This window comes from Tribolium madens, unplaced genomic scaffold (assembly GCF_015345945.1).
Source record: "Tribolium madens isolate multiple individuals breed KSU strain unplaced genomic scaffold, Tmad_KSU_1.1 Scaffold_91;HRSCAF=231;Tcas5.2_LG7, whole genome shotgun sequence".
NCBI lineage: Eukaryota > Metazoa > Arthropoda > Insecta > Coleoptera > Tenebrionidae > Tribolium > Tribolium madens.
In genome coordinates, this window is record NW_025401063.1 from 8066629 (window position 1) to 8092907 (window position 26279).

General features: G+C 32.0%; 1 protein-coding gene across 1 annotated transcript in view; it reads right to left on the reverse strand.

Annotated features, from left to right (window-relative positions):
* The window catches only part of LOC123011307, a 124602-nt gene that overhangs the window by 3538 nt on the left and 94785 nt on the right, over positions 1–26279 (reverse strand). Inside the window, exons 3-4 of the mRNA XM_044408676.1 lie at positions 10015–10150; positions 9536–9669 (exon numbers count right to left, since the gene is read on the reverse strand). Coding sequence (XP_044264611.1) covers positions 9536–9669; positions 10015–10150 — 270 coding nt within the window. The remainder of the gene's footprint in view (positions 1–9535; positions 9670–10014; positions 10151–26279) is intronic.

The window sequence follows — 26279 nt, forward strand, 5'->3', positions numbered from 1 at the left end:
ATTTAGTATCGAAGCATAAGCTCTTAGATCTTCATATCAAGGAGGATTACTTGAATCAATTTCATTTTCACTTTCTGAACTGAAACCTTCAATGTCTAAATTCCAGAGTCGTAAGATTATTTGCCTTTTCGATATTCTTATGCAAAACTACCTTTGGCTGCTCTCTTCTACCGTTTCTGTGGATTATCCCAAATAGAAACTTTTCCATTTTATTATACTTACTTAAGATAACTCAAATTTACACAGCGTTTTATTAAGTTAAAGAAAATAACAGTTTTAACGTTAAGCAAGGCTTTCACTATAATGACAATATAATTTGCTAAAAATTGAACAGTTTTTTAATTTGTGATACAAATAATTCAAACATCAATTAACAACTATTTATTCAACGTTTTACAAATAACGTTTGATGAAAAACTTTTTTCATTAGGAACATTTGCATGTATTTGATGGAGTTTGTAATTAAGTTGAAATTATGGGTAACTACGTATTTGACTCACTCTAAACATACAAACGAAATTTTTGATGGTTTCTTTAATTAAAATTTACGTCACTTATGTTTAGGTAAAAAGAGTCTTGGAAAAGTCAGGAAAAGATTATTTACTTATTGTGTGTCTTTTATTTGATAAAATTTTAAAAAATGCATTACAATTACATCTGTCAAAATTTTAATAAACACTATATTTGTTTTAAACAGAAAAGGGAGAATAACTAAGAAGAGTGTGAAAAGTTTTTATTATAATTTTAATGGTAAAAAACGGTATTAAAATTACTTCAAAAAACAACGTTTAGTTGAAAGTTTGTAATTTAAATCGTTGGTATTTTAAATAAAACCATTCCGAGATTTAATGAGGCGTCTGCGTCAAGTGTTTTTGTCTGGGCACGTCATAAATTTAGTCGTGATGCTTTCGACGTCGATATCGGAAAGATGTCTGAAATACCAATGGGTGGTCATGCTGATTTTATCCTATTCGTAAGACGCTCCGAGCTGCTAATTGATAGTCACCCTCATCAGACGTAATCTCGAAGTGTCCACAGGCGGCGACACTACATTCCACCACCAAGATGGATGTTCCTTCGAATACGTAGGGCAGGACTTTATGTCGTCTCCAGATGCTAACGCATGCCTTTTGTGTGACGTCCGTCGTTCCTCAATGCACTCAGTTTCAATTAACTCAAGCCTAATTTCAGAGACATATTGTTAATGAACATCGTTCTTGTTGCTCTTTTTATGCATAAAATTATTTTGCGTTTCTAGGGGTAAGTGGGTTCGTAATGAGCGCTTCTTGTCAAGGAAGATTCTTCATAGCATTTTTCTATATTTCGTCGGTGGAAATACGGCATTATTGTGAAAAATAATGAAAGCTCACAAAGAATGCTAGGAAGCAGGTAATTCGAGCCTAATCAAAGTAGAATGCGGGAAATAGAGAAAAAGATGGGTTTTTATTTGATATACTGGCCGTAACTTTTTTATTATCTACGACTGATGAATGGGGCTTTGAAGCTTTGTTATTGACTTGTTTTGGACGAAAACGATGTTGTTATTGTATGAATAACATACAAAATTTTTAGAACAACGATTTATATTTATTCAGCAAAGTAAATAAATAAATAGTTGAAAGAATGTCCTGAAATCTCGAAATACTTGTATTTAGAAATTTGTACTTAAAAAAATTAAAAAGAAACACTGTCCGCATCGTATTTTCCGCAAATTTTAAGTAGGTACTCAGACTAAACGGTTTTTGTGCTTTGTGGTTTTATTTATAAAATATACAACAGATTTCGAGTACGTGAATTTTACTACTAAAGCACTGCTACATATTTTGCATAATAACTCAAATAAGCATCAACGAAATAAATATAAACTTAGTTTAAATTCCATTTCATTTTATTTAAGGATGGTTTTATACGGGTGCGCCAGAACTCGCGCCCCAGAGAGAAATTTCAAGAAAAGTAAGATACAAGGAACATGAAAAAAATGTTTAAAAAAATTTTGACATTTATTTTTTATAACATTTGACATTTTTTTATATCTAGTTAAGGATACTGATGATCTTGTATATGTTGTTTTACAATTATTTAGTAAAGGGACAACAATTTTGCCAATAAATGCCACAAATAACATTGAACAGATTTACAATTTAGGATACAGCTTCCTTGTTTCCTCTTTTAATAGCCTATAGCAAAAAAAACTTGGAAAATTATTTTTCAAAGAGAAATAAATAAACTCAAAGTGCAAACTTTAAACCCTCATAACTTTGAAATATTTATAAATATTTTTTTTTAAGATTTTTTCCTGTTCTGGCGCACCCTGTAGGTATCCCATAAGATAACCATTTTTGTTCATATTGTATGTTAACAATAAAAACTTAAAAATTAACCTTAGTTGCTATTAAAAAACAATGGGCAAAAATAATTTGTGATTTGTGACAATTTTGTGATTTTTGTATCTACGTACTAAACTTTTTTTTATTTCCTAACAAAGAACATTTTAATCAGCCAAATTACTCATAACGTTAACGAAGGATAATTGCAAACAACATTTTGTAACATGGATATAATCACATGAAACTTTTTATAGAGACTTCCGGGCAGTTTGCCTCTAGATACACGCCAAAAAATCAAATTGAGTTTAAATTAGACAAACATAAAAGCGCATTTCAATGTCACAACATCAACAATGAGTTTTAATTACATTTTGTTTCTGCTGTATACAGGCTTTACTTTAATTTTCTATTATTAGAACATAGTCATCTTCGTTAAACATTTTTCTAGTTTTTCCTAAGCTCAAGATACATATGTGTCCAATTAACTAATTGCATTACTTTAGAATGGAAAAAAACAAGAAGTTATTCAAAGGTAGTAAAGTGTTAGACTTTCTTTCAACATTGAAGATGACAATTAGTTCTTTTTGTTTTGGTTGTGTGTACAACAACAAAGTATCACGTATAATGTTTATAATTCTAAAAGCTTGTAAGCGTAAATTTTCTAATCTACTTGTTTTGAAGATAGCCTAAGGGGTTGCTTCGTATGTTTGTTAGGTGAATCAATGGTAAAAACAAAATTCAGAGTACAAATAAAAGAACTAGAAATAATCTAAACAAAACCTAATTAGTATGATCAAACATTCGAAGGGAATGCATAATGTATGTAATTCTAAAAGCTTGTAAGCATAAATTTACTAATCTACTTGTTTTGAAAATAGCCTGGGGGTGCTTCGTATGTTTGTTACGTGAATCAATGGTAAAAACAAAATTCAGAGTAAAAATAAAAGAACTAGAAATAATCTAAACAAAACCCAATTAGTATGATCAAACATTCGAAGGGAAAATAACAGGCATGAGTGGCCGTGCTGCAATCACAGCATCACGTAACCAACTACCGCCCCGCAATTCAAACAATTGTCGAGAGTGTCAGTGTCTGATTGTTTGCTGTTTGACAAATAACAACGCATCAAATTGTAGAAATTCCACGCATACGTGCAATCAAGTTAGCAAGTTAGCAGCAGGCCTTGTTAGAGTCGAACTAGACGATGGTGGTGGGAACATTCAGCCTCCAGCTTGGCAATACTATGGCTAATTATTATAGCTGCAGTAATTGGACTGTAATTTGGGCGCCCTGCTAGGGCCCACACGTTCACTCTGACGCATCATATCTCACGTTAATTAATTAGCAAGCTGCTTATGAAACTATATCGTTTTAATGCCAACCGACATCCAGGCCATCATCCTATCAGATGTATGCATGCTACTGTCCGAAGAGGTCAAAACTGTTTACCAAATGAAAGCTTTTTACAAAAAGAGAAAAAATATCGCGAGGTATAAAACGAACTGCAGTCGCTCTTTCCACATCATAAAATGTTTTATTTCGTTAGACTTTAAAGTTTGACTTATGCACTTTTCCATTGACTTTTATGCATTTTCGATGACACTAAAACATTTCTAAATGATAAAATCAATAATGGTTTATTCTTCAAACCTGCAGTCACTCTCACATTACTGAGATGCGGAAAAATTTATCGGTTTATTTGGCGACTAAAGCTCCAGTCTTCAGAAAATTGCCCGAATAAGCGAAGATGGAAATTCAGATAGATTATCAAATGAAGGTTTCCAAATACCAAAAAATCACACTTTTATGCCAAAAATATTATTTAAAATTGAATTTACAAAATTATAAAAAAGTATAATGCAAGTGAATAAATTTATTTAAAACGTTTTTCATTAATGTTTATTAAAAGTTACAATACAGAGTGTCCCACGCAAAATATTTATTTTATACTGCTTCTAATTTTTGTTATTGTCTTCATTTAAATAAAGCAATTTTCTATTTCGTTGCTTTTAAATTGTATAGACACGCTACTGAAACAATCATTGAATGACAGCAATGGATTGATTTGTGTTTATTTAAACAGAACACAGAACTACGTTAAAAAAATGTAATTTACAAATTTTTCGGCATTTTGGCGCATAGTGTATAAATAAATATAAAATAATAATAAATCTTTAGATGTGAAGCATTTCTTTCTACAGAATTAGCAAAACAGCGATTAGTTTTATTTTGTACTCTAGTAGTTTTGACAGTTACATTAATTCGAACCACAATTTCAATAAAGCGCAACAAGAACTAGTGTTAAGAATTGACTGATCAATAACTTGATCAATAATTCAATTGTTAATTTTGTCTAGGTTATTTACTAGCATGTCTGTACAAAGTCAGTTCTAGAGTAGTTTGGAATCAGAAAGTTTGGTAATGGAGCAAATCGGTTTGTCGATAGGAGCGCAAATGTAATTTTAGTAGCGAGCATATCACTTAGATTTTGTCGTAATACCCCATCATTTATTGAATATCCATCCTGATAGATGACTTGAATACGGGCTGTCACGTCCAAAAAGGCGTTTAACGACAATGTAGACCTCTGTTGGGTACAGATAAGACTTACAGAACTTGACAAGGCTTACTGCTTGTCGAAATGTCAATTCAAATCCTCACTCCAATCATTCATTATAAAATCGCTTATAAATTACCGTATCAAAGGAAATTGTGGACAAATTGTTGAAAAGTAACCAATTAAAAGGATTTAAAGTGTCTACCAAAAAGGAGTTCAAGGAAGCGGTTTAATTGATTGAATAATAAATTATTTCGGGTTTTAATTTGAGATAGTGACCAAGTTATGCACAACTCTATTGCATTTATAATCTAATTTTAACAAACCGTTGTCCGTTTGCCCATCGGCGAATGGCGATCCGAACTAGAATAATTGTTTGATTAAATTCACGTTAGCTTTCTGAATAAATATTCAGCCACAAATCCCCAGCGTATATTTTCTTTTAAAATATTATCAGTGAGGAAAATTATGCAATAAATATTTATACAGTTGATCGTTTTAATTAAGCTTTTTTTAGTTTTTTTTGGGTTTGTAAGTTTTGCAAGAGGTTTATGCGCTATTTTTTTAATATGGGCAAAAACGGATTCATTATTTAGCACGTAAAAATTCCGGAAATAAACACCACCATTGTAAAAGTTTATCTATCCGAGACCAACAACAGTATTTCCACTTTATGATGCAATATATCTAAAGTGTTTCGAAGTACTTGCTTCTAAACATAAATTCTCCTAAACTGGACTTGGCAAACAATGGAATTAAATTTTTCAAAATAAATCATAAAAACTGTCGTGAATAAATAACATATAGGGGGCGAGTCAAGAATTCATGCAAATGTGTCTGCTGGATAATCAGATACGCTTCTCCCTAAAGGTTTTCCTAATGTTTTATCGCATCAAAACGTTATCATGACACTAAATTTTTAATTCCCTCATGTCTTAAAGGCGTAAGCTCCATTTAAAGTAGTGTCGAGGGGAAAGTTATTGAAACTGAGTTGTCATGGCTGATACAATGAGTAGGGAGTATTTGAGGAATGAGCAGCACTAATTAAATTTCGTGTCAGTCATAATTCCATTTTGCGTCTTGTAGGGTGGCATTTACAGATTTAAATGGATTGTATCATGTCTCAACTTATCTGTTGCTTTTGTTATAAGCACAAAATCCTGAATTGACACATAACTACACACACGGACATAAAATTATCGACAGTTTGAATCTATCAATGCAAAGTTACCGCTTAATTATAGCTAATATAAGAGCTACTCTAATTGCGGTTTTTATTTGGGTTAATTGCAGCAACATCTGCTTGATAGATCTCGATGAAACTAATTGTAGTTCCGCGACTGGTTTACGTGTGCGCTTTCTTTATGTGAAATGTATAATGAAGCAAACGTGCAACATCCGTTTGTGCAAATACCAATTAATTAAATTCATCAAAAGACACAAGTGGAAGTGGCAAACAAAGCGTTCAGTTTCAGCATATAATGCGCAGCAGATTAGAGTAAATTTAATTTAAGTGCCGCAAATATTGGTCGACAAATTTAAGCACTTTAGAATCTCTTTAAATTATTCAACTTATTCCTTGATGTGTTTCGTCCCAGTCTTGACCGCTACTTCGAAACGAACTAAAACGAAATAGGAAATTGCCACTTTACTTGAACGTAAATGCCGAATGCCTCTTCTCTTTTTATAAAATATGCAAAATCTTGCCAGAAATAATTTACTTTATAGGGTTAGCGTTCACAATTTACTTTACGTTCAAGATTTGGATCGCGATACAAATGCTTTTCTTAGCCATAAGCTCTTGTGTAAACGCAATTTTATTGTATTTGTTGGTATAGTAGCGCAGAAAGAGCTCGGCTCTTTTATTTTGTAAACTTAGGAAAATGCAATATTAAATCTAATCATAGCTCTCGCCGGTTTAAACTTGTTATGCTAGTTATTAAAACGAATTTTTCAAAAACATCTAAACTGAATTGTTCCAAGTTAAACGTAAAAGGGGTCGTATTGTGTTTAACAAGCGTAATTTAAATTACTGTTTTTAGGTGCGACGTAAAATCTCTAACTTCTATTATTAATTTTTGATTTTTTTATACTAATAACCTAACATTGGCATTATTTCAGTTTGGTTAATAATCTGCGATTTAATTCTTTATTCTTATTGGAATGCAGAATATTTTATTTTCTATTTCCAGTTTAATATGAATAAATTAATTTTATGCTCTTGTAGTAGAATTGGAGACACTGTTTTATAGAAGTTTTGAGTACCACATAAATCTAAATGAGATACTGAGTATACATTTTCTAAAAGCGGCTTTATTTTTGTTTAGTAAATATGTATTTTTAATCAAATTACTTTTAAATAAATCTACAGGGTTATTCATAAATATGAAGCAATATTTGAACCTCAAAAATGACCTATAAAATGATGTTAATTTAAATAATAACTCGTGTCCTATCTCCAATGATAAGAATTTTACAGCCCTCGGAATGTGGGTATGGAAATTTGATTTTTTTGTAATAACTTTGGAACTATTTGACCAAATATTATAAAATTTGGAACATCTCCCTGTGACAACATACCCTAAAATAGACCGTTTCAAAGATATTTTCATTTAACTGAGGACTGCACAACACTGAAATCAAAAAATAGGGATTTTGAATAAGTGGTATCTACGGCAACCAATGACCATGGTCACATAAATCCCTGCCAGCTTGACGATAAATTTTTGTGAATTTTTTATGAATTAAATGCTGCGAGATCCATTTGGATTTATTCTCTAAGTTATGTTTGGAATCTGAGGTAAACTCTTTTATTAAATATTTTCGATTAATTGTCTAATAATCGTCCAATGTCAAAGTTGACAGATGCCTGACAGCGATTAGTGAGACCATGGTCATTTGTTACCGTGGAAATCATCCATTCAAAATCCCTACTTTTTGATTTCAGCGTTGTGCTGTCCTCAGTTTAAATTAAAATATCTTTATATCTTTGAAACGGTCTATTTTAGGGGTATTAAAGGTTATGCGTTTTTTAATCGAAATTGATTGCTCTATCGATTTGGGCAATAAAAAATTGGTGTTAAGAGAGCAAAAAAATGGAAAAACACAGAAAATGTGACCTGCAACAGTTGGAACCGGAAATTGAGTGGATGTATCCGGTTTTCGTGATTACCCGTTTAAAGGGTATGTTGTCACATGAAAATATTCCAAATTTTATAAAAATTGGTCAAATAGTTCCAGAGTTATTACAAAAAAATCAAATTTCCATACCCACATTCCGAGGGCTGTAAAATTCTTATCAGTAGAGATAGGACACGAGTTATTATTTAAATTAACATCCTTTTATAGGTCATTTTTGTGGTTCAAATATTGCTTCATATTTATGAATAACCCTGTATAATAAACTGCAATTTTTTGTCTGATTCGGTTTAGGAGATTTATAAGAAATTTTGGCTTTTATTATTAGTATTGAAACTGTCTCCAACTTTCTGGAAAATTAATTTTTCAGTTAGCTAATAATACCTATTATACACGTGTTAAAGCATGTTAAATAAACTTGTACTTTGTAAAATTATAATTTGACAAAAATACATTACTCTCGTTGATAGTTTTTTGTTTTTTCGTTTAAAATTAAATTTTTCATTAGAACACTAGTAGGTAAGTAGAAGTAATTATTTTTTTATGAAAGATAACGTAGCGCAGGTGCCTTTGGCGACAAAGACGCTACGTGTTCATGCCTTTGAATTTATTAGAATAATTGAATGTATACATTGCGCATAGTAATTTATTTTATTAACGAGAATACTGCAGCAAAACAGAATTAATCAGGTTAGCATATAGGTGAAATCGGCCAGATAAACAATGTTTAGATGTCTGGAAACATATTTCTCCCAATTCCATTAGCTTGCGTTGAAATATAGACCACACATATTCACACATAATAAACTATTAAGCAAGAATGATAAGAACATTTCCGTCTCATTACAACGTTGAACTTGCATTTATAAAAGCAGAAATGACCAAATAAAAAATCATTTCGCAATTAATTTTAATGATTGTTCGAATTGTTTGAGCGTTCAAAGGGACACTTTAAATAACACTTGCAATAAATTGAGGAAAGTTTCCTATTGGAGAGTGCAATTAATAAGACATTTAAAGAAAGTTTTCTGATTCGAGTATGTAACGAAAAAGCAGTTTCCTACTAAAAGTTCGGTGCAGCGAAACACAAAACCTTTTTAATTTCTCTGAGTATTTGGGGATATTAGATTTTGGATCAGGGATGTAACCACAGGTGTTTCGCTTTTTTTGCTAGTAAGAAAGTGGAAACCAGTTTAAAACTTGATCGTACCTATTTAAAAAAAAAGTGTAAATTTGTATTGAGATATTGATTTCGTTGCGATAACCTTGACTGCATTTATAATTTCAAGTGAAACTGTATTCACATTTCATTTAGATTAGATCTGGAATTAAATTACATCACCTCAATCATCTTAAGGTGCTGCTCACTCATTTAGTTAAAATTTAGTTTTTTTTGCAAAATGTAAACTGTGTTAAGTTGGTAATTTAATCTAAACTAAACAGATCCCGAATCTCACCGATTACGATTACCGAAACAAAATAAAAAAGAGAGTTTCGTAATGTTGTACTTACTTCAACATCGTTGATAAACCAGGTGATATTCATCGGCGGATAAGACCCAGGCGTTGTGCAATTAGCCTTTATCCTGGCTCCTATCGATTTCTCTTGGACTTCTGTTCGCAAAACTGGTCCTTCATCAGGCACGTCTGTAAAAAATCGTAGCAATTTGCAGACGATAAAGGCAAATCGAATCCAATTAAGTTATTACACAGTAAACATCTCATCAATGTGTAATAATCGAGTAGCGATGAATGGTAAACCTAATTTATCGGTCTCGACTGATATACACTGCTTAAAGCGACAGCAATTCATCGAAGCCGCAGCTATTTGCTTTGAGAGTGTTAACGTTTAATGGCCTAAAGACGCCGCTTGTATTTACGGGACACTGTCAAAGGGCAAGATTTTTCGCACGACGGAGGTATTTCCGAGCGACATAAAAGCTCAGGGTGTCCTCTATGAAGAAGAATGGGGATTCTAAAGTTTAATAATACCTGCAACAAGTAAATGCGCGGCACGTATGTCGGTATGAAAGCGTGGTGCATCCGCAGAAACTTCACACTTAAATTCTCCAGAAGTTTCTCTCTTCACGTCCGTTAAGGTCACTACCGTTGAATTAGATCTCGACACCTGGAAATAAAATGTTTTGTCAGTTCGCTAGGTTTTCGTATTACTGCTCCACAGATTTGTTTTATTTAATTTTTATTAGATTGTATGATAGCTACTCCAGACAAAATTAAAATATGTATATTTGATTTGGTTTTCAGCAAATATATAGATATACCAGGTGAATAAAAAGTATGGAACCAAACGTTTCTTGCTTAAACTATTTATTTTTTGAAAAAACTAATTGATGAGTCATAAAGTACTATAAAAATGTGATGATTTAATAAGAATAAAATTTTTCGAAATTTCCTCCTGTTTTTGAGTTCTACAAAAAAAATATTTTTTTAAATGGCAACCCACTATAAAATCATTTTTTTCATAAAAGCTATACTCTAAGGATTACAACTATCTGCTTTATATTTAATTTTTTCACATAAATTGCAATTTTGACAAAAAAAATCGCGTAACTCAAAAACTCAAAAATACGATCACATTTTTTATATTACTCTAATTTATATTAATTATTATTTTCTGGAGGCAAATGATCAAAAATAAAACCGCTTGGTTCCATACTTTATATTTACCCGCGGCTTTATTTTTTTTTCGTTTTGGTTTAATCTTGTAAAAATATGAAATTATCAAAAAGTTACAGATAAATTTAAATCGCAAACTACATCATCAGTCATCGGCTTTCAGAAAAAAAAAACAGCTATAACCTTAAGAAAACACTTACGATGGAACATACAGGTGATATAAATGATTTTCATAAAGTTGGGTAGAGGCAACTTGTTATAATTAATTAAATCTATAAATCTTTAAAGAAAAATTATTTTAGGTATATTTCTATTAGTTTATTTGAAGCAAAATGGTATTTTGTCAAATTATGTGGAGGCTGGTGTTTTAGCATAAATGAGTGATTGCGAGGAAAGTTTTGCGTAGTTTTGACGAAGCACACAACTTTCTGAATCTATAAGCAGTAGATAAAAAAGAAATGCCGATTTGATGGCACCGTCACAATAATTGTGCAAGCGTAGCACATGTTAGTGCTCGTTGTAAAGTTCCTGGGGACTATGAAAGAACAACAAAGCAAGATTTCTATGATCAATTTGATCGTTTACAATCGTACGTTTTACGATTCTTCTTTATTGAATACTTGAATATTTCCAGCATGGCGCTTACTAAAATATAAAAAGATGTACTTTTATATCCGTCGAATTTATTGGGTATTTATCAGTGTTTATTTTTATGAAGCCATTACATCTGTGCGAACTTGTAAACGACCAAAATGTATTACTAAGTGGCTTTGGTTGCGTGCAAACTGCCAGAGAAGGTTTTTCTTTAAAAAAGGCCACCAAATTGTATTCGGTCGCTGTAAAACGTCCTCTTAAATAAATGAGTCTATTTAAAATTGTATTCATCGCATGAGTATAGTAAAATGTAGGTTTGGTGTTCCTTCATTTAATTGTTAAATTGGGAGGGGCCGTAAAGTCGGCCGCATGTCCTGTGAAGGCAGTCGTGTAATACTTGTGAGGCCATAAAAGCGCTCCAGAGGGATTTGGCGTATCCAGAGTGACCCGAATAAACGACTGGACCCTTCTTAAAGGGAAATTGGATGTTTATTGGAATCAACTGCACTTAACGGTTATCGAAAATCGACTTAAACTCGACTGCAGACTAAACTTTATTAATTAGAGAGCGCTTCGAAAAAAGCCCTTATAAATGATCAAAAGACTTCGTTTTATACAATAATGGATGAAACGATTGTGGGGGTTTGGTGGTGTTTAAGCTCCAATTCGCAGGTGCACGAGTTTCTCTCTACGTGTTGAAGAAGAAGGTGATGCTCCATTTTGATTCAGCTGCTTTTGATGTTAAGATATTTGCAAGTTTAAATTTACAAGCGGCATAATCTGCATACAATCAAGAGCGACGTTGGGCTCGACAGAAGGATACATTTTCTTCATACTTCCGGCGTCTTGTGCTTCAAGTGCCATACTTTTCAAGATTCTTTATAAATAAAATTTTGTGTGGCGTATTCAAGCAAATCAGTTACAAGGTTTGGAAAACTCCGATTCTTACTTCAGTGTGTTTCCCAATACAAATATAAAGATATGCGAATAGTCATTACAGGCAGTTTGCAAATAAAATTTAATTCAACTCCAAAAAGTTTATTTATGTAAAGGATTGACTACTCTCTTAATTAATTTGTGTTTCAACAGACATTTTATATTAGGAGACGAAACTTTCATCATTATCAAGTTTTCTGCTTTTCTGTTCTATAAATTTTGTTTTTGCGATTTATCAAGTGCTTAATTAATTTTTTCTTTAAGTTACTAAAGTATGTATTTATTAAAATACTCTTCTAGAAAGTTAATTTTCTATATCGATATAAATTATGTAGTAAAAATAGTAAATTTAAATTTAATTATGGTTACTGTATAACTTCTTGTATTTTATATGCCAAATGGTTGTTGTATACCCACTTTTAAGGTGCCACTGTCAATCTTCAAAACATTATAACTCCATGCCTCTTGCAATTATGCTAAGCTTTACTTTACCAAGCTTTTATTTTGCTGTTTTGTATATTTTTACACTTTACTTGAAGTAGAATTTATTAAAAAATTAAAATAATAGACTACATACTAAGATGAGAGGTGCTTCATTACCAAGGCGAAATTTGATGATAAAGGCGATGGGAAGTGGCCAACCTGCACTGTCATATTACATATCAACTGAAAAGGAAATGACCACTTTCTAATTTTTTACATGTAAGGTAATTTGAGTATTACTTCATGATTGCAAATAAAAGTATATTTTTAAAACTTATTAGTGACCACACAAAGTTGTGTTGTATCATTTAGAGTAATGTTAAGCTATAATAGTGGGAATAAGAGCCTGTTATTATTACTGCCTAGAAATAGCTACTTTATTATTTTGTGTTTTCTAAAAAGAATTTGTTACAAAGAGTTACACAAATGATTTTTATTCAACTCGTTTCTTTAATTTTGTACGTAAACCTAAAATATTTGCGACAATAAAAGTCAAGGAGATGTAACAAAGCACAAAACGAATTTGAAAAATCCATAAATTTCACATGTTGTCTCCGTTTATAACTTGGGCATTACAATCCTGCGGCTAGACATCGGATTTGAGAAGATTTTTTTGCATAATTGGTTTTATTTTCATTTCTGATTTACGTGCGTATTAAAAGTTAAGCATCATCAACATGATAAATGAGGACGGTTTATAACCGCAAACACATATAATTTCAGGACGGCTCAACATTAAATTGTCAAGTTACTGTTATTTATTTATTCTTTATAAATTCTACTTGGATCACCTTTAGAATAATGTTTTAGTTCTCGGTGTCAGTTGTAATTAGTTTTAAAAATGTAGGAAGGTGCACAAACTAAACTATCATCATGTAACTCGCTCGTCTAATTAAAGTTTGGTTTGGTCGGGTTGCTGAAGACAGAGGAGGTCAACGTATTTCAATTCGTTTCACTTTAATTAAACAATTTTGAGCTGATTTCACCTAATTCAAAGCAGCACACCACCTGCCTCATGTCAACCAACTTTCACTAAGAGTTAATGTTGCGTTTTCGCTTCACCCTTGTTTTCAGCGCTGGAAGCTTCCACGGTGATTATAGGTGAGCATTTATTAGCATAAATCCCTACAAATTGTTCAAGAGAGGAGTGACCGGAAATCTATTAAAACGAACGAAGCTTGTTGGGTTTTTTTGCCTCTTCTTTTTTAAACTCTTGTATGTCAGCGAAAAAATTTTGCACAACCAACACTTTTTGCCACAGAGAGTGAGAAACTCTCTAGAGAATTAACACAAGGAATGTATAATACCAGTAATTAATGTATAATAATAAAAACGGCATGAATTTACAAGCAAAACAGAGGGACTCAGAAGTTTTAATGCTTTAATTTCCATTTGGATTTTTGCATTGCATGAAACTTTCAGCAAGTAATAAATTTTACACGAAAATTATTATAACTGCAATTTTTAACTTCAATTAAGCACACACTTTTTAAAAGTGAACATCATTCAAGCATTATTGGGGTCTATTCTGCGTCGAAGACCGTTAATACAGATCTCGCGCCCCAGAGAAAAATTTCAAGTAACATACAGGGTCAGTCACTGGAGAGTTTCTTCTGAAATAATTTGGGAAGCAACCCATTATACAATTCATATAGGCGTCTAGCTTCCTCATTTTGAAAAATTATAAAATTGAATCCAAGAATACTTTGCATATCTTTTTATTTTGACATTTAAAAAGTAACAGTCAATTTTCGTTAATTCAATGTATTATTACACAAATAACGAAAAAGTAGGCACGCTCTTAATCCATGGAGAATCCAAGAAAAATGCTCCTGTGGCAGCAGCAATGTATTTGAAGAGGTATCCAAATCAAATGCATCCGGTTCCTGAAACATTTAGAAAACTTTAAGCCAAGTTACGACAAGCTTGGCCCCCAATGAAAGACCCCGTCAGAGGACTGCTACTAGCCCAGAAAATGAAGCAGTAGACAATTACTTGTCATTTTGACGATTTCATTCATTTTCATCCAGCTCACATTGATTACTGAATTAATTTAAATAAAATATTATATTCCAGTTACATACGCTAAAGGTATTTTTGGTTGAAAACTAATTAATTTTCAAAGTAACTCTCCTGTGACTGACCCTGTATATTACCAGGAACATGAAAAAAATGTTTAAAAAATTCCTAAAAATTTTGACATTTATTTTTTGACATTTTACTTTTTTATGTCTATTTAATGATATTGATGATCTTGTATACGTTTTTCTATAATTATTTAGTTAAGGTACAAAAACTTTGCTAATAAAAGCCACAAACAACATTAAACAAAGATACATTTTCTTCTCTTCTTTCTTCCTTGTTTCCTCTTCTAATAGCTTGTAGCAAAAAAACTTGGAAAAGTACTTTTTCATCAAAAATAAATAGAGTCAAAGTGCAAAATTTAAACGCTCATAATTTCGACATTTTTATAGATAGTATTTTTATTTTTTTTTTCTATGTTCCTTCGTGGTATCTTACCTTACATGGCATTTTTTTCCGGGGCGCGAGTTCTGGCGCACCCTGTATTTGTTGCTCTAGTATCAGCCCGTCACGTTTCTTATTTTATAAATTAATGACATATTAAAATTTAAAAGGTGATAAAAGATTTGGATTACAGAAAAAAACATTATTCCATGGTTCCAAGTATTATAATAAAATGTGCTTGTACAATGAATAGAAACACACAAACCAAAGTCAAATTTTAAAGTCTCGTCATTATACATTCACATGCATCTTTAAACTACAAATGAAAATATTTATGAAAACAAAATTACTAATATACCGAGTTGTTTTTTGAAAGATCCATTATTTATTCAGAAACTTAAAAAAATTCTATTTAAGTTTTATCTTGTGCGAACTTTTTCGTAAGGGTGCTGTGATTTATTGGCGTTACTAGTTTCCTCATCTTCTTATTAAGAAGTTAGCTTTAAGTCACTATCTTGATTAGCTTTAAAGTTGTGCGAAGGGAAAAGTTGTGCAAGAACACACTGTATATATTTAAATGAAAAATTACTTCAATTTAAGTTACTGCTAAACTTTAGAAAGCATAATTAAATTTAAAGATCAGAAACTATCCTCAAAAATCGGGTTAAACGTGATCTAATTTAAGTCGGTTATAAAGTGCACGTTTTACGATTTTCAAGAGAGACTTGGTTACTTAATGAAACACGAAAAAAGGCTTGTAATTTTTTGATAGCAATTTATAACAGGTTGCGTTTTAATCAGAGATCAGTTGACCAGATAGAAGCGGAAATAATTTTTCATCGTGGTGAGTTGTAGGAAGTCGAAATTGATTTGTTCGGTAGATTGCAAAGTTTGTTTAAAGGAATCAAGTGACATGTTTTAATTAGGAGGATAGATAACGTCGAGTAGAACATAATTACTTTTACAAAACAGAAATTAAATTTCCTAGGAGGTAATATAACTAACTGGTCGACGAGTGAATTTCTGTGTAGTACCGAGTGTTTTGTAGAGGTGTCTCGTACAGTTATGATATATTGTAGCTAACTGGCGTCCGTTGTTGGTAACTGGGCCACTGTACTAATAGCGAGCGCCCACCCCTGTTAGTGCACCCCTAAAAGCAATAACTAGTTATTTATGCCATGAGCAATGCAGTCTCATCCCCTTCTCTTCCGAAAGTTTCGCCGCCGCAAAAATTGCAAATCTGATTCTACGACCGTTATTGTGCCCGAACTGGAAATATTTTAACGATAAATTGTCATTTGTTATTATCACTGTTGAAATCTCCCGAAGACAAAATAAATACAAGAATGAGAAAAAATTGCTCTCGTAACATAAACGAATAGAGTAATTTTCTCTACTAATTGCAGCGCTCTTCCTGAAAGGAGTCATTATGTGAATCCGAGAACGTCAATTCATCAGGTCAGCAACAGCTTTGCTACTGACCACTATCGATTCTTCGCTAGGCCGACAACCGCAAGAAAAATCACCCTCCAAAGGGTTCCCATTATTCACTCTATTGGAAAACAAAAAAACTAATGCGTTCTAATGAAAATGAAATAAATTATACCGATATGGGGGATTGTGCAGTTTATCCGTGCACGACAAGAGTTTTTTTTTAATTTATGGCTTTTATTCCACTACACACCAACAATAGAAATTGGGAACTGTTATGAATATCTCTCAGTTTCATGCAAATTCTTCGACTAACAGTTGGATTAGATTATTCAAAACTGTTATCAAACTCAAAGTCGATCCAAACACAGATCGTAAAGAAGAAATTTTTATTGTGGAACCCATTTCTATTAACCAAAAACATTAGTAAATTATTTTAATCGCTTCAGAATTGTATATGGTTTAATGTTTTATTAAAGCAGTTCTTCACCATGTCGGGAGATATTAAAAGAGCTTTTTTGTACGTATAGGGGGAGTCATGTTGTGACACTCACTTTCAGCAATTTTTTCTTTCAGGTAATCAACACGATCGCATCGAATTTCAAGTCTCAAGTTTCTTTATTCACGAAAATGAGAAATATTTTGTTTCCTAAATTATTTTTGATGCTATAAGCTGTAAATATATACTTAGATTACAAAAAAATACTATGCTTGTTTTATTTTAGTGATTAATCCTTAATAGGTTTTCTTGAAACTGAACTAAAAAGCAGTGTTAAATTATAAAATTGTTTTTTTTTAATGTAATTTAAAGCAATTGGCTTAATTTTAGTATGCAAAATTTACTTTTTTTTTAATGATTTATTGACTTTGTCAGCCCCAGAAATATAATTATATTTAGTCACTTTAATGAGTTCATTATTTTCTGCAGTTGCATTTGCATTTAGTCATAAATTAGAAAAATATATTTCGTAATATTTCTCGGTTGCACAGTAGTTTTTTTTTATTTACTGATGAGGGTAGTTTAAATCAAAAACACGACATGACCTCCTTCTGTTTTTAACATTTGACAGCTTTTGACATTTTGGTTCTAAAGTCAAAAATTAAAGTTTTTTAGTGGCATTAGGTTCTTATAAGGCTTGAATTACGAATGTCATGATAACATAGGGGGTATAAATATTAGCGTCAAAACAGTTTTCCCTATTAAAAATGAAGTTACAAATGATTAACGTGACGGCAAGATACTTTTGACATACGTCACAAGCTCTGCGTTACTTTAATCGCATTTGTTAAAGTGAGATAAATAGCATGACTGACCTTACGCAAATATGTAGTGAGAGGGCAACAAGACTGTTTACAAATGTTGAAAAGAGAAACTATCTGGTACGTCTTTTGAATTATTAATTGATCCACACGCATAAATAAGAAACGGACTTTAGATATGTAGTAAGTTATTAAAAGTTTTAAAATATAAAATATTTTCTTAATTAGAACTTAAAAAATTACTTTCAGTTTATTAAAGAAAAACTTTGACCATTTACTATAATTAAACAAAATTCTTATTTATTAACAAGCTACACGCTGTTAAAAGTTTTTAAACCGCTAAATACAAAGAAAAATTACGAATTTTGCCCGCTCCTTGCCAGTTTACCAACTCATCAACTGTTCCTCTTTGGTCTTTTGTTTTTATAATCTATTATTCATGCCACATAGGTCTCTATTAGGTTCAAAAATTCTCCAGTATATTTCGGTAAGACACTCTTGTAATAAAAGAAGCAAAAGTCGCACTTTGTGTGAAAATTTATTGTTTAAAGTGAGTTTCGGTGATAAGGAAGATATTGATTCAAGACAAAAAGATATGTCGATCTGGAATTGCGGTCACGAGGTATTTATTCGAAGTACGCACAATAATAATCGGAGTATGCAAAGCATGTTTATCACCAATCAGTAATTAGTTACTAAACTGTTTCTGTATAATTAGATTTTTGTTATCGAATAATTGGGTTAGTACAAATAAGTGCTACTAATTGTGTATTTTAAAAAATAAAATCAATAAAAGAGAGTCAGTATTAAAAAAACATAAATGACTAAACGACAATAATAATTTATCATGCGTACATTAAAATGGGATAAAGGCAATTATTGTAGCGCAAAACGGTACTGCATCATTTCCCATTCGCGTTATGGAAATATGTTGCGAACAGAATGTCATGAAATGTGTTTACATTCAAGCATTTAATAATTTAGCTAAAAGATTTTAAAAATGTGTTACCAAAAAGACGATGCGATGATTACAGTAAACTATACGAGAAGTAAGATGCCTTTTTGCATTCCTTTTGTAATAAATACATTTTTGAATGGGTTTGTCGAGAGAAAATTAGACAGAATGAGTTTGGAAGATACAGCTGCGTTTTCTGAAAAAGTAATGAAATAAACCGTTCCTCGGTGTTAACGTAATAGCGGCAGAATGGAGTTCATTGGTGCTGACTAGTGACTGATGAAGAAAACTGCAAAGCATACTTCGATAATTAGAATCTATATATCTAAGCACTTGTGCTTCAGATTTCTCAGACCTTTATTGGGATTCCTCTTCTTGGAACATCAATTAATTTTCACCTGAAGTTTAGTAAGAGGAACAAACCGCCATTTATTACATGTTCCAGGAAATTTAAAACCGCGGTCGTCGCCCAAAACGACCCGTCAATAATTGAAATATCACCGCAGTCGTTGAAAAAGCATTAATAGTCCAAATTAATTATAAAGGCTATAACTCAACAAGTCCAATAATCATATAGTGTGTGCAAACTATCCCACTTTCCGGCGTCCGAGCCTTCAATTTCCGGAGGGGCGAAATAGTTTCCGGAACACCCCTTTTAGGACGTAAACCCTTTCTTTTGTCAAAATTCACCTGGGAGGGCTTTAAGACAGGGCCTAGGTCGCAGCTTGATCGTTCAGTTCGAGACAATGTTATAGACGTCATTAAAAAGTTAATATGTTTTGAGTGTTCCTTGTACCAGCGTCGATAAAGAGGGGATAAGGATGCCTGCTGTGGCCCCAGCAGCAATAACGGAAACTAAATTTCCGCCGCCTTTGGCCGCACGAATGGTTATTATATTCATTCATTCAAGCGCCTTTGCCTGAGCTTGGCAGATCAGAGAAATACTCTGAGAAATGGGACACGCCAGCAACCGTGCGACTGAATAAGAACGAACCGACAGCTAAATCCCTACAGTGTAGAAAAAGGATGAGAAACAATGCTGCCAATTGTCGCTACAACTAGGTCAAATTAACCAACGCTGATACAATCTATAATTTACATGCAAACCAATTAACGGCGGAAGCGATTCTTAACTAAACCATTGACGTTCCATCCTACTATAAAACTTGGCTAATCCAACAAATTTTTGACCAAATCTTGTGGTTTCAAAAATCTTCTTACTCACACAATCTCGGTACCATTTCACATATGCGACATAAAATTGTAATGAAGGACTTTTGCTTAGCAAATTCAAACCTCTTGAAGGGAGTTAAATACATGTTATTCCAGCTAGATAGAATTGATTAAATGATTACACAAATTATTTGTTTTATTTTATTAATTTAATTTCATATAAAGTAATGAGGAATCAAAATCTTGACACTTTTGCTTGTAAGATTTTACCCTATAGGGACAAAACTCCTTTTAATTTTTTTATTTAGGACTGAACAAGTCATAAATGCCAACCATCAGCAGTTTATTTGTAAAACTCTTGTAGTGTTGTGTTTCTGAACTAATAATGTCGTGCAGCTGTCTTTATATTTGAAGAATCTTGACATTAATGAAAAAATATTTTTCTCAATATTTGAGGCTCTTAACAACATCTCGTCATATTCTATTTACTACAACAGAGTACTAGCGAATACTAGCAATTCGACAAAGGAAAATTACAACATGCAAGTTAGCGCTTTTGGAATTCACATTAACTTTAAAGAGAATCATTATTCAAACTACTCTCATTTATTATATCACGAAATGCATGTCTTCAGAATCTGGTACAGTTTGAGATACGTAGATACAATAGTAATATTATTGTTTCCTTTGTGATTAATTTCCATTGTTTTGAATGTAATTGTAACCATCTACATAGATAAATGTTATTCCTTTAAACTAAAAAAATGAAAGTGATAGAATACCGTACTTATATCCTGATAAAGGACGAAAACCACCACTTAGGTTGTAGAGAAGGTCACCGGGGGCGCATAATACAATATAGACACTATAACTTGCTTGGCAAGGAGGTAGTTGTTTAGCTTGAAGCCACTTCCGAGTTTCATCATCAAAACAGATCAACTCTTGGTAGTAACAAAATATTTAATCGTTCCGCTTGCTTAACACCAATAAAAGTTTTAGTCGCGGGGTAAGAAGAGCCGAGAGTGAGTACTAAAAAGCACTTATTACCTCAACCCATATTTAAAATTATTTAACTTTAACTATTAAAGAAATGACAATAAATGGTGAATTATATTGAATTTGATGAATTTTAATTAATATGATATATAGTATTAATATAAAACTCAGAATAATCACTATACGTTTCATGCAATAATTTCTGCACAGATGAAACAATAACATGAATATTCTATAATGTATATCAATAATTCTACATATATTACGACAATAGTTGGCTTTTAAACAAAAAATGCTTTATTTAATTATTATTTTTACACGAAAATGTCACAAAAGTAACCACTTTTATGACTAAATGTCACAAATAAAAGTTTTACCTTTCAGACATGCAGTAAAAAATGTATTTTTGCGTCTAAGCATTTTTTCTTTTACCATGTCATTATTGACATTTACCAGTGTTGTTTCTTTCTTGTCTCTTTTGCTGCTTCCGCAATTTCTGGAGTGGTATGTATTAGGTAAATTGCTAATTTAATAATTTATTTTTGCAGAAAGGTAAATGATTCAGCTGAGCCAATAACATAATATACTATTTGTTGACAAAACATTAAAAATTTAATGGAAAGTTTATTTCTGACGTTACACAATAAAATTTGTTAAAATTTTACTTTGTTACAAAAAAATAGTGGGTATTGTAAGCTCTAAAAAGAATAACTTGAAATGTTTTGATAAATTTTCTAAAACTGGTAAGATTATAAAAAATCTCTGATGTGGATCAGTACTTTAAAATATCCAGCAATATTTTCGGATAAGTAGAAATGGAACGAGGATGGAAATAATTAATGATGTAGTTATTTACTGTGACGTTTAATTAAAAGTCTTTAAAACCAGCTGGAGCATGATACTGGCGATTTGCTAGAGTAGGCGTCCATCGAATTGTAAATTTGCTGTAGAAATTTCGCGACGTAATTATCTTGTTTATTTTAAGAAACGTCTATAATTGTGTTAGCGGAAGGAGAGTAGCAGAGAAAAAAGCAATGAAACAAGTGAGTCGCAACTAGAAAAAGTTTAATTAAGGAAATTTAAATAAAGAGCTGTTTTGAAGTCACTGTCGCGAACCGAGTAGTATTAAACAGAGTACATTTTGGGAACCATTTACTTTATTGTTTTTAAAACGTCCCTTGCATTTAAACGTACATTTTAACTTCTCGATTGCTTTCCTATCAATGGTTTTAGTTAAACAAGCCCGTTCCATTTATTTGTACGGCCATCCATTTGTTTAACTTAGGAAAAATTTAGCCTTTGGCATTTGACCTACTATTTTCAGAGACAACATTCGTTGTATTGGTTCGCCTGTTATTTTTTCAATGTTGCTGTTTCGTATTTAGGAGTTTCAACAAATACACGACCAATAAATTCCAATAAATGAAGCTACAGTCTCGTGAAAATTAATTATCTAATTAACAAAAGAGCTGACAGGTTACTGATAAAATGACGAACAAGACAACTATTTATCATCGGCAAATAATACAATTAGAGCGCTAGTTGGGCTGTTATATTTCTACTTGACAGAGGGATGTATTTTAAACTGATTAGTAAACGTAAGCTTATTTCCAAATTCATTAGCCTTCTTGTTGATTGCGGCTGAAATAAAACATTGCGCTACAAGGAAGTTGGGAGGTTTTTTCCATTTATATTTTATTTTAAGGAGCAGAGATAATTAAGGCGTCGCGTCGGTTACAAATCACGATTAAGTTGTAATCGTTGGAGATGTCATTGTATCGTTAAAAACTCGGCGGAATTTTAACTAGTCATTATCTTTTAAAAACTTGTGTAAACAAGCAATTAAAGTCTTATTATTACCAGTTCTTGGATTCTAAACGTGTACAGTAATTAACAACTTTATGGCCCGTTTTATCCCAGACATGGTTAATCATACCTAAAATCATTCTTAATTAAGTCTGTCGTCATTTTAAAAATCCCCAAATCCTTTACAGCCGTGTAAATTATAAACGCTGAAAGTCCTGAAGCGGTGCCGGAATAATTGTCAACAGTCTACCGAAAAATCGATACTGCTCTTAGAACTTTAAATGAAAAATTGTTGATTCTTAAAACACCATCATGCCGAAAGAATAGAAGTGTATTGTGGAGTAACTTTTCAGTATTTTGGAATAAATTGAAAACGAAATTTGTTTGTCAGTTTTGTATTTCTATAATTGCTTTAATTGTGCTCTTTCATTGAAAAGTTTGTGGGTACTTCAAAGTTGAGTGTTACTTTCAGTAACAACGATTTCATGAAAGCTTTCAAGTTTATTTCATAAATAAAATTTAGTAAAGAAGCACATTGAAGATAACTGGATGCATACTATTGCATTTCATTTTGGTTTATAAACTAATACATACAGGATCAGTACGTTATCGCTATAATGACTTCAACTCCAGCATACAGAATGTACGTGTAGTTTTTACTGACAATATTGAATGCCCTTTTTTTGAAAACAAAATAAACTTTCATTTTACTCGGTACAATGTTAAATCCACATAAAAGCCATCTTCCCTCGGGCAAATGTGCTACAAGATACACTCAAGAATGTGCATATGAACGCTGTTGTTGTTACCATAATTTTGTTATTATGTCAGGAAAATATTCTTACATAAACAGTTCAGGTAATGCCGACTTAATTGAGTATTTCGCAGCGACGCTGCTGCAGATATATTTCTACTTAAACTAGCTAGCACTTTAAAGGCCTCCAACTATAAAAATTTTAAATTAAAAATACTTGAATGCTTATAGCTTATCTCAAATCTGTGAAATTACAGCCACTTAGCGATTTTTTCTTTGCTTTTAAGAGGAAATTTTTAAGTGTGCAGATTTCTATCGTCAAGCAGGGAAAGTTTATCAGACTTTTTAGAAGTACTTAAGATCAATCACAAAGCTGTCACGAGGGTTACATTAAAATTCATGAAAATTCTATACCAGGTTGTCAAGTTTTTGTTACATTTAAGGCCCGATAAATATTTTTTATATTAAGCGCTTCTATCTTTTTGAAAAAGATTCACGGAATTAAAACTATGCAAACTACTCATTTTTGTAATTATTGTTTTTAGTATCATAAGCTTATAATATTTGCTTTTAGTTAATTACGCCATTTTTTAATGATATGTATAATAGTTATTTATTCTACGAGTTTGAGTGTAAATCGGACGCATTATTTCACCGAGTGTATTTTTAAACCACGAATGTAACGAGTGGTTTATCATCCACGAGGTGGAAAAAAGCGTCYGATTTACACTCAAACGAGTTGAATACAACATTTTATTCTTCGAATTAGACTCAACAAGGCTTAAACTTGCTTTAAATCTGCTAAAAATAATCTGACGTTTCGTATTGAGAAATGAAAAACAGTTGTCAAAACTACCTTACACGTGAGAAAAACCGTAAATTTTGACAGAGTCGAAGAATAAACGTATTTCAAAAATCGTGGATGCGCCGGGATATTCTATTATTTGAATTAATATAATTATTCATTACCAGAAAATAAAATAGTGCGTTCAATTATGTAAAATTATAACTAAACAATAGTTACAGTGCTCTGTAAATATAAGTCTAATAATAAAAATGTTTACTATTAGCATTTATCTAATTTTAGTAATTGGATCTTCGTTTAAAGAATTAAACACAAAATGTCTCAGATTTAAATAAAAAATTAATTTCTATTTAGTATAGACCTAAAACTATTAACGTATTGAAATGTAACGAATATTATTAATGTTTGGGTTTGTAACTTTAAAGATGTGAATATTTTGTGGTAAATTTGAGCCTTCCATAGAAACTTTCTTTTTATGAATTTTGTTTTGTAAAATAAATCTCGGTAAATAGATATTTTAAAATAAAATAAATTTGTCTGGGTGAAAAGGCAATGTTGTGTTCTAGTTTCCTTTTCAGCGGTCAGTGAACAGTTCAAGAAAACGTAATTCTCGGGAGATTGCCGCACGAATTATCAAGACACTTGTAAAAATACGAGTCGAGATTCCATCGAAAGTCTTTGTTGAATCTCTTGAGATTTTAACCGCCAAGCAATCGAATAATATAACGTCCGTTGATGAAAAACATTTTGAAAAAGAATACCCGTTCAAGTAGTAAAATAAAATGTTTTCATTATAAAATAAAATATTTTCGGACGTTTCATAAAATTAATATAGTCGGCAGCATTGTATTCCATTGTGTTGGTTGTTGTGCCAACCTTCACGCTGTAAACGCAACAACAAATAAGTGTCAGCAACTACTGTGAACCCTTGCAGTTAAATTACATTTGAGTTTATCCTGCATTTGCATAATAAAGTGGAGGTTACGCTATAACGGAAGCTTTTTTCTAAATTGTTCAACGCTAATTAATTAAGTCTAATTTATAGTCCATAATTTTTGCCCGAAGGCGCCCATATGGGGTTCAGTTGGTTGACGATAAACCTGTACATAATTAAACAAAACAATGGATATTAATTAAGCACTCGGCAGATAAGTGCACAGCGTATGGAGTGTGCGCATTCAGGTTGGAATTATAGTCTAGTTACTCAATCATACACTCAAAAAGCAAGTCTGCGTTAAATAAACTCATAATTCACCCTCAACTTATTAACAGCGAGGGCTGTGGTGGCTTTCTTGGAGATAGATCGCTCTTTCTTTGTCATAGACACGTGTGGATTTACAATTGGATATAAACTGTAGATTAGGCCCTCGAAAGTTAATGAGAGCTTTCTTTATCAGTGCATGTTGCCGAGCTCGTTAGTCCGATATAAAGGAAAGAGCTTTAATTGGATAAGTTAAGCTCTGTTGACGTAAACTTTAGCTTTCAAATGCTTGCTCGGTAGGAGGTCGTTATGGCAACCATCTTATATCTACGATTCTTGACTTGTAACGTCGCACTGATAACCCGCCAAAATGCCCATTTTAGATTTGTGCTCAACACTCTAATGAAGCAACAAAGCAGATTTGTGTCGATCTCAATCGCCCTGATTTTGGATAAAGAACGAGAAATGCTGCTCTCGTGGGCTGAGTGACTTCAAATGTCAACATAAAATACTATTTCTTAAGAGGAATTTATTTATATTTCTTTAAATGAGGTATCAAGCGGAGAAATAAAGTTTTAATCGAGTGTAGTTTATTTGCAGAAAGTTTCCTCAAAGTGACAAGTAAACATTGCGTACAGGTCACAACACTTTAAGATGAAAAATAATCATTTAAAACTTTACCACTGCTGCGAAAATTGTCGACATAAAAAATGCTATTGCAGGAGCTCAAAAATGGACATTAAAGAAATTAGGCTGCTGT